General features: G+C 34.0%; 1 protein-coding gene across 1 annotated transcript; it reads left to right on the top strand.

Annotated features, from left to right (window-relative positions):
- Window positions 1–300: 300 nt before the first annotated feature.
- LOC125209311 (UPF0481 protein At3g47200-like) lies at window positions 301–4,347 on the top strand. Its single transcript, XM_048108911.2, has 2 exons — window positions 301–562; window positions 3,326–4,347. Exons 1-2 carry the CDS (start codon window positions 301–303, stop codon window positions 4,345–4,347), a joined length of 1,284 nt encoding a protein of 427 aa, XP_047964868.2.
- The last annotated feature ends 5,281 nt before the right edge of the window (window positions 4,348–9,628 follow it).

Genomic DNA, 9,628 nt, shown 5'->3' with positions numbered 1-9,628 from the left:
CTAGTCAAAAAGATTCTTTTTAAGATGGACTGAATGGAGTAGAATAGTGTCAATAATTTAAGAGAAACTTCCTATTTTTTGATAAACAAGATGAAAGTGTATTTTTTTTTGGATGGGGACAGAAGTATATAAATATAAATCAGTCCAATAACCCTTAATTAAAACTGTGGGTTCCATGTTTTAAGTCATCGTCTTCCTCCTCATTTTCTATATATATACAACTTCAACTCACCAATTCTTCCAACTCGCAGTATTGAATTACACAACTTTGGCTCGTTAAATACATAGACATATACAATGATGGATATTCCCGGTCCTTCTTCGGAGACGGAAAACCCCCTCCCACCCCACCACGTCAATATCGATATCCCTAAATCTGGGGAGCCCAGGCTGTACATACTGAGGGAGAAAATGCAAGGGGACATGCCGTTAGCTGTTTCCCTCGGCCCATACCACCACTATCGGGATAATCAATTGGGGGAGGTGGAGCCATTCAAGTTGGAGCTACAAGATATTCTTTGTGGAAGCGCTGACCGAAAAGAATCCCTTGGGAGAAAAATCATTGACGGTCCGTTTGGTACACGGAATTGGAATTGAATTGGAATTGGAATTGGAATTCTATGGAATTGAATTGGAAGGAATTGAATTCTAATTCAATTCCAAATCATTTGTTTGGTATAATTAAAGAATTGGTATGGAATTGAATTATAATTCCAAATCCTATGTTTGGTAACTCAAAAGGAAAGATTTGGAATTGAAATAGAATTCAAATAAATTTTTTTAATATTTAAAATAATTTTTTTTAAATTACTATTTTAATAAGTATTAACATTTTTACATTTTTTCCCATTCTCTAAATTTTTTTAAAAAATCATTAACTATAAATATACTATCATAAAAACAAACCCGATGTATAACATAATAAAATATTTAAGTTGATACCTAATTTCTATTTACGACATATAAAACAATTTTTTATATATAAATATATATGGTGTGTATTATATAATTTAAATATACATGAATATAGTTATGTACAATACAAATTATGATCATATCAATTATATACTCCCCCAATCCATATCAAATGAATACAATTATTTTCCAAACCATAAAGACAATAGTATTATACAAATCATAAAGACAATATCTCTAGCCGGCCGACGGGACTACCGACACTGTCTGGACTACGGTGCATGCCGCCTTTGAGCGCTAAGTCCCTTGTTCGCCATCCCTCTTCGGTAATTGCACTAGAAATTCATCTATATTCAGCTTAGAGTTGGGCCAAATGAGGAAATTGTTAGGACTTCAATATCTCATCAATGTGCAATTCATTAAATCTGAATCTAATTGGTTAGTAAACAAGACTTTCAATTCAACTTGCATCAATCCATAACATAATGTAACATCAAGAGGTCATTCCTGCAACAAATCAAGAAAATAAAAGCTACACCAACAAATTAAACCAAAGCCAAACATTGATGACATCAAATTCGAGCCTTGCAACAAACTTAATTAGAAGAAATCCACTGTTTCAATTGTCTTAAATTTGATCATTCAGGTTAAGAAGATAAGCTATACAAGTACATAGAGCATCAGAAACATTATAGCTTTAGTTCAATTTCACACCTATCTAAGAAAACGAGACACCATGCAATTTCACAGCTACAAATTCATTTTTAACAAGACTAATAAAACTAATTTATTCTTTGAACAAAAAGTCACAACCACATAAATCCTTAGCTTGAGCCCGCAAAATCAAAACCTTGTGGACTGCGTCAAATAACTGGAAACTAAAGAATTTCAGCATCCAACTCGGTAGATAAATGTCAACTCCACCTAATAGAGAAACTTTTACAACTTCTCCCACTTCTGTATTCACCCACCCACTAACTAGCACTCTTACTATCCCAAAACAAACATATAATCATATCTTCATCATAATCTCACCCAAAAAAATCATTTCCATATTCCACGAAAACTAACCCCAAGCACGTGAAATTAAAGGTTCAATCTTTATATATGTGTTCGAAATTGAACTGTGGGATTGGTCAAAACAACCATGCATACTTCAATTATTTGTCAACATATCATACTTAATCAATGCATAAAAACCATAGGATTGTGACACTGATCCCCTTTTCCACTTAGCTAATATCTATGTCCATGAAGTCTGTTGTTGCAAAGTTGTAATTAAGTTCAACATAATCCACAGTTTCATCATCACCAAGACTTCTAAACTACTCCCCCCGTCCCGCTTAAGATGACACGTTTTCCTTTTTAGTTTGTCCCAACTAAGATGACATATTTCCTTTTTTGGTAACTTTCTCTCTCCAATTAATACACTCAACCACGTTTTCTCACTCCTATTAAAATATCCATCTTTCTTTATCTCTACTTTAATACTTACACCCATCTTCTCTCTCTCCAATTAAACACTTTAACCAATAACTCCTAAAATCCCGTGCCGGCTAAGCAATGTGTCATCTTAGCCGGGACAGAGGGAGTAATAAATGAATGAAGTCTAACTTCACTCGCTCAATCATGAGCTAAATGGAGCAGCTTCTACTATATTACGCATTTTAGCACCTTCATGTAGGTTATTACAACAAACAACATCACACTTTGAGACGAAAAAAATACAAGGATTACCAAATTTCTCTACAGAAACAACTTCAAAGGAGCAACAGCTTATCATCTGCAAATTTGTTTATTCTAATGGCTACAATAAATGCAAATTGAAGTTGAGTCAGTGGCCTCTAGCAGAGCAATTTCAATTTAAGAAGACACAAGCAGCATATGAAAGCATAAAACATCCAACATCCCCCTTTCCCATCAAATATATGAAATAAAGTAAACCGGAAGCATAAAAGAGAAGGAAAGGTGAATTCGAAACGCAGAAGTGGGGAAGAGTTTGAATCATTACCTAATTATCCATCAATTGTAGAGATGAATCGCTCGGCACAGTAGCAAAGAGAGAAGCTAGGGCATAGAGCGGAGAGAGAGCGACGTGGGAAAATTCATAGAGAGAGAAAGAGGGGGAGAGAAAGGAAACGCGCACAGTGATTTTTTTTCAATTTATATGTGACCCATTTACAATTTGACCCGGAATTAAGATCCGCGCTTTTTTCAATTTTGACCCGATTTTCGGTGGAATTGATTTACAATTCTTTTGTTAACGCGTGGAATTAGAATTGTGGAATTGGAATCGGTGGAATTGGAATTCAATTCAATTCTACATATTTTTGTATTGCCAAACAGTGGAATTGAAATTAAAGGTCCAATTCCAATTCCGCAGCCCCAATTCCGTGTTACCAAACGCAGCCTGAGCGGATACACGAATTCTACACCGAAGAATGTGGCTACGTTGGCGAGGATTTGGCTGAAATAGTGTTTCGCGACGCTTGCTTCCTCATATGCTTTATGTACGGATTGGGTAAGAGTGGGGTAGAAACTTACATCCGAATGTGCGAACGCATGGGAATGTCCGCTATGTTGCTCGTCTCATCTGATATATGTATGCTGGTGAATCAAATTCCATTATGGATCATCTCCTTAATATACCCTGATCAACACCAATCATTGTTGTGCGAGTACTTGAGCTACCGTGTTTATGGGGATTACAGGATGACACAACTCCCATGGGCACAAGGAGAAGAGCCTCGTCACCTGCTCGAAGCTTTGCGCCGCACCTTCCTTCGCACCGTTGAGACCCAACAAAATCCAAGTCTCATTCGGCAGAGAGATAATCAACCGAGAGAAATCACAAGAAGTGCGCGGACAAAGATGGATAGTCTTTTTCGGTCGGTGACAGATCTGAAAGCAAAGGGTATTTATCTCCAGCGGAGTTCAAATTGTTTGACGGACATCAGCTTTTCCTCCTTCGGCTTCTTTGCTCAACTACGCCTTCCTATCTTCTGGGTCAACGAAGAAAGCAAAGTTTTATTCTCCAATCTTATTTTATTTGAGATGTCGCCGGGCGTAGAAACAGACTTTGGGGTGACATCTTACTTCAATTTCATGAAAACGCTGATCAACAATGCTAATGATGTAAAGGTGATGCGGGAGAAAGGCATACTGTGCAGCACGTTGGAGAACGATGAAGAGGTGCTTGATATATTTAAAAGCATCAGTACTTATGGATCCTCAAGCACTGGTCTTGGTCATTTTAATGAAGTGAAGATGAGGATTGATAAGTACTGCAACAATAAAGCTAGAATATGGATGGCTGAACTCATCAATACCTATTTTCGAAGCCCTTGGGCTGTTATAGCTTTTCTTGCGGCAGCTTTTCTGCTTTGCCTCACTGTCGTACAAACTTACTACACAATCAATCCACGCAACTAATCAATTCCATTTGATTCCACCTTTTGTTTCATGTATGTTTATTGCCACTTGATTTCAACTTATGCTTCATGTATGTCTTTTAGGTTACTGTTTGTAATGTAACTTATGCTGGAAGTCAAACTTAGCTACTATCATGTTGTAAGAAAATAACTGTGGCCAGACTGTTTGTTTTTGTTTCTCAGTTTTACTATGTCATTTGTTTGTTTGTCCACGTCGATCTCAATTATGTGATTTGGGGTTTGATTTAGCCATTTGCGCATGTGTTGTTGAAATTGTGCTATGATTTGAGATTTGAGAGAAATGCACATGTGAAAGTTTATACTATTGCACAACAATTTATACTTGGGAATCCAATCGGCCTAATGCAATTAATTGACAACCCGAACTAGCTACCCAATCAGCCCATCTTAAACATGATTTATATTTATTTATAGTGCACAATAGTTTATAATTTTGTGGAGATTAAATATAAAGGGGGAAAATATTATACTTCAGTAGAACTTGTAATTATTAGATGATAATATATTTTTAATGGACTTTTGAGAATTAATTCAAATAAAAATATAAAAATTCAAAGCCGATTTTACAATTAACTATGTGTGTATTGAAATTCTCTTGCATCTACCGGTGGAGTGTCTATTGAGATTCTGAGTTGTCACGTGACTAGGCAGGTCTAATCTGCATCTATGGCACGTGATTGATTGTGCCCATAGCCATATGCAACCCTTGTCTAGGCAGGTCAACTCAAGCTCCTCCCATATATTTCAATTTTTTACCGTTCGTGCCCAATAATCAAGCGCGAGGTTGCTATTGGTTTTGACGAGGATTACAACATGGTGCAGCTCCTGCTGTGCGGGGAGGTATGTCTAAAAAAATGTGTCTTTCATTTGATAAGTTGCACCAAATTTAACATATCATGATATATTATGTTAACATGTGCCTGCAAGAAACATATCATGGCATATTAAGTTGTTTACTCTATAGCCATTAATTCATTATTTAAAATAAAAATAAATTGGAGAAATAATCTTAACTGCTATCATCACATGTGCATATTTGCTTTAAAGTCGTGGTCCTTTTTTCAAAGCTAGTATGGGAATACATCACACATGCAACTCCCAATCTATATGATTATTACCAATTATTCGAATGAATAAATATTCGAAAGAGATACTAGGGTTCACAACATTTAAAGTTTTATTATGTTTTCTTCATTATTCACCATTTATAATAATAGAAGTATTAATTGTTTTTAACATATTATTTTATACTCCTATCAATTAATTTGGACATGGGTTCCCGTCCTATTTACTTCTCTTAAATTATTGTTTATTACTAATGAAAACCAACTAGTTAGGCAGTAAATATCTTTGAGACCGGCCTTGTGAAAGTTTGATTATTCACGTCACAGTTGAAAGAAATGTATCTTTGAGACTGACCATATGAAAGTTTGATTATTATTCCCCTGGGTATAAACACTGGCGGATCCAATTCATAACACAGGGGGACGACAGTACCCCCAAAATCTGTAAATAGCCTAGTGGTAATCTGCTCAACTTTCGCAGCATCCACCTAGGATTGAATTCTCACAGGCGCAGTTTTTGCTATTTTATCTTCATTAATTGCACTATATTCTATCTTCATGCGCTATATTATAATCTATCTTCCTTATTTGTTTATAGTTTCTAATTACAATCTAATGTTAAATGTTTGAATACAAATATATTAATTTATTATTTACTCTCTCATTTGTTTTATTCACAATAAAAGTATGGTTAGATATAATTTTAGTATTATTTATAGTTTCTAATGCTCATATTTGATACAACTATTTTAAAAATATGATCGTTTTTTATTTGTTTAAATATTAAAGCTAAAATAAATTCTTAGTTGTATATATATCTAAGGGTCTCTATCTCAATTAGTGCAATTTTTAAAGTAAAATAAAACAACAATATATTTTTATGCACAACAAAACGAGTCACCAGAAAATAAATAATGGAAATAATAGAAGAGAATAAATTGAATTTTAAATCTTTATATTAGTGAAATTATTTATTGCACCTCCAATATGAACTTTCTGGATCCGCCACTATAAATAAGAGCCATGTGTTTCTTAATTTCACATTCACGTACAAATTTCCTTGCTCTTCTCTATCTCCCGCCTTCACTACGAAATATAGACGGAATTACAACACGCAATGGCGATCACGTCTTGGAACTGCTTCCTTATCTTCACTTTCTACACCCTCACGTAGTCATCTATATATCTCTCACATTATATGATCACATAAATTGACTTTAATTTCTATGACGTGCTGTCAGTTTTTGAAGTCCACGCGGTGCCATATGATTACTCGTATACACTTGCGGTAATTAGTTTATAATGTCTTTAATTAATAGTATAATACTAATTTTTTCTTTTATTAACTTATAACTAAGTTTCAATTTCTTTTAGTAATTGACGGATTATTTGGAGTTAAATTATAGTGTATGCCCGAGCCCGGGCATACACTAGATCTGATGGCATTTCCCAATGTTTCAACGCGGAGAAAGACAAATTCTACACCGTCTCAGGTAATTAATTACAAGTACTTTTTCATTATTGATTAATTCACTGAACTTCGTTTCAATCAGTGGCGGACCTCAGTGCTATGGGGGATCCATGGAACCCCAAAAAATATTAGCTATTACTATATTTATATTAATGCTTTTAACAAATACTCTCATGGCGCACTTGGCTTCCCTTTGTGCCTTTAGCACTTAGATTAGTGAGAGTGAGAGTTGAATCCTAACTGTGGCATAACTATATTTTGCTCCACGGCTAATTTTGATTAAGAGTTATCACTCTATTTTTATTTCTTCTTACATATAAATGTCTTTATTTTTCTTATTTACATTTGACTGAGTTTGATTCTTACAAAAAATTTATTTTTATTCTATACAATTTGAGAGTTGGATTCTCACCATAAGCAATTACATTTTATATTAATTTTTCTATTTTATATTTTATGCGATCGTTTTATATCATTTTTTTTACGTTTTAAATTACTAATATTAAGAATTCAGTTTAAGTCTTTCTTCTCTTCAATAATTTATGTTTAATTTTTTTTTAAAAATAAACTCTCCTTTTCAGCAAAGTTGTTTTTTGTTTTCTTTTGTTGACTTTGCATCTATCAACTATCACCTTACATATACCTCTAACTTTTATAATTGATTCTCTTATTCATCGGCGCTAATTAAATACCATAATACTAGAAACACCGATTTGGAATCCCCCCCATAAAATTCCTGCGTCCGCCAATGGTTTCAATAATGATAAATAATATTTACAGCGTGGTTCCAAACAAATATGGAAGAAGCTACTGCGCATACGAAAGTCTTAACAAGCACTGGCAATCAAACAACTAATTGGATTATTGCCAAAGCTGGTTGTTGGACAATGTTCATAGGCGGCTTTCACGTAAATGTTACTACTAACGAATTTCATTTCAAATAAAACTGAAATTTGCGTAGCTCTTTTTTTTTGAGCTGGAGAATGTCAATTAAATTCATTTTTTATTGATTGTATTCGATTTTTGGAGGTAGAGTTACGGTTTTTAGATTTTTATTAGTGGAGAGGTTTGAATTAAACTTAGAAGAGTTGGATTTTCGGTGAAACATAAGTGCTATTGAATCAAGTATTGTGCAATTTTTGACAGGATAATAAAAGAGATTCGATCCCTATTTTGTTGGAATTGGAAGGATGTATTTATAGTTTCATTTGGTATTGAATTAGTGAACCATCTGTGATTTTAGAGGACACATGTACTGATGACACAAGAGAAGATTGACAACTAGAATTAAAAATGCCATGTAATTATAGTTGGGTGTGCCTTCTAACCCACCGTGGGTTAAAACAATCACCACAAAGTTTATGTATTTTCAAACAACTTTTAAAGTTTGCGAAAAATAATAGATTTGAACAAAGTTAATAGTTTTTAGCGAACAAAATCTTTAAATTGTAGTACTCCCTCCGTCCCGCTTTAGCAGTCCCATTGACTTTTCTGCACTCGTTTTGTAAAAATGATAATAAATAGTTAAAGTGGAGAAATAATAAAGTAAAAAAGAGAATAATGTAGATAAGACTCTTCTTTATATTATTCTCTTTTTTACTTTATTATTTCTCCATTTTAACTATTTATTATCATTTTTATAAAACGAGTGCAGAAAAGTCAATGAGACTGTTAAAGCGGGATAGAGGGAGTATTAAAGATTCCATGAATCAAGCCGTCATAATTTGAGTTGCAATTTAAATATCAACTTTATCAAACTATATCACATAAATGTTTTTCAGTTAGTTATATTTAAGTGGCTGTGTCAATGCAATATATTTTCTCTTCTAACGCCCAAAAAGGTAAGATTGAGAGATGCATTGAGGTTCTTATTTAAATGTAGAAATTACATTTTCCATATCAAACAATTGACAATGTCAAAAAAGAGAATGATAGACAAGAAGCTTCTTTTCCTGTGATTAGTAGATACGTAATGAAGACAAAAAGTATCGGTCCACTGGAAATATCACACGGCCTTCCCTTCACTTAAATGAAATTATTAAATTGATACTAATTTTTCAATCGCTAAAATAAGGAGTAATAGTATATAATCTTATATTAAATCCTGAAATTCAATGAAATTGGTCTGTTTTTAATATTTTATTTAAATAATACTCTGTTTACACAAATTAATCTCATTTTCTTATTTTGACTATCTACGTACCCAATTGTTCTAATTTGTTACTTCAATCAACATAACAATACAACTTCTACATTAAATCACCAAATAGCAGAGCTCACACTCTAGTGTCTTAATAATTAATTCACCAAATAGCAGAGCTCACACTCTAATGTCTTAATAATTAAATCACCAATATATAATGGATTAAGATATGTGAGATTGATAAATAAAATAGTAATGTGATTGGAGCAATAAGATGATAATCATAACTAGTTGTTACAAGGAGCAAGTGGAGCTCCACATAAACCAGGATTCCCAACAAAATTTGAAGCCGGAAAACCCAATTGATGCTGCGGAATCTTCCCACTCAACCGATTCCACGAAACATTAAACTGGCCAAGATCCTCCATATTCAAGATTCCCTCCGGAATCTCCCCTGTGAGGGAGTTTCCAGAAAGGTCTAGATATTGGAGGCTGCGCATGTTGGCGAGTTGGGATGGGATTTCGCCGGTGAAGTTGTTGTTGTTGAAGAAAATGTTGACGAGACCCGTCATGTTGAGGATGC

The sequence above is a fragment of the Salvia hispanica genome, chromosome 3 (assembly GCF_029641045.1).
Source record: "Salvia hispanica isolate PSC_SH4W2 chromosome 3, Shi_PSC_v1, whole genome shotgun sequence".
NCBI lineage: Eukaryota > Viridiplantae > Streptophyta > Magnoliopsida > Lamiales > Lamiaceae > Salvia > Salvia hispanica.
The sequence above is the reverse complement of the archived record's forward strand: the minus strand, read 5'-3'. Positions and strand labels throughout refer to the sequence as shown.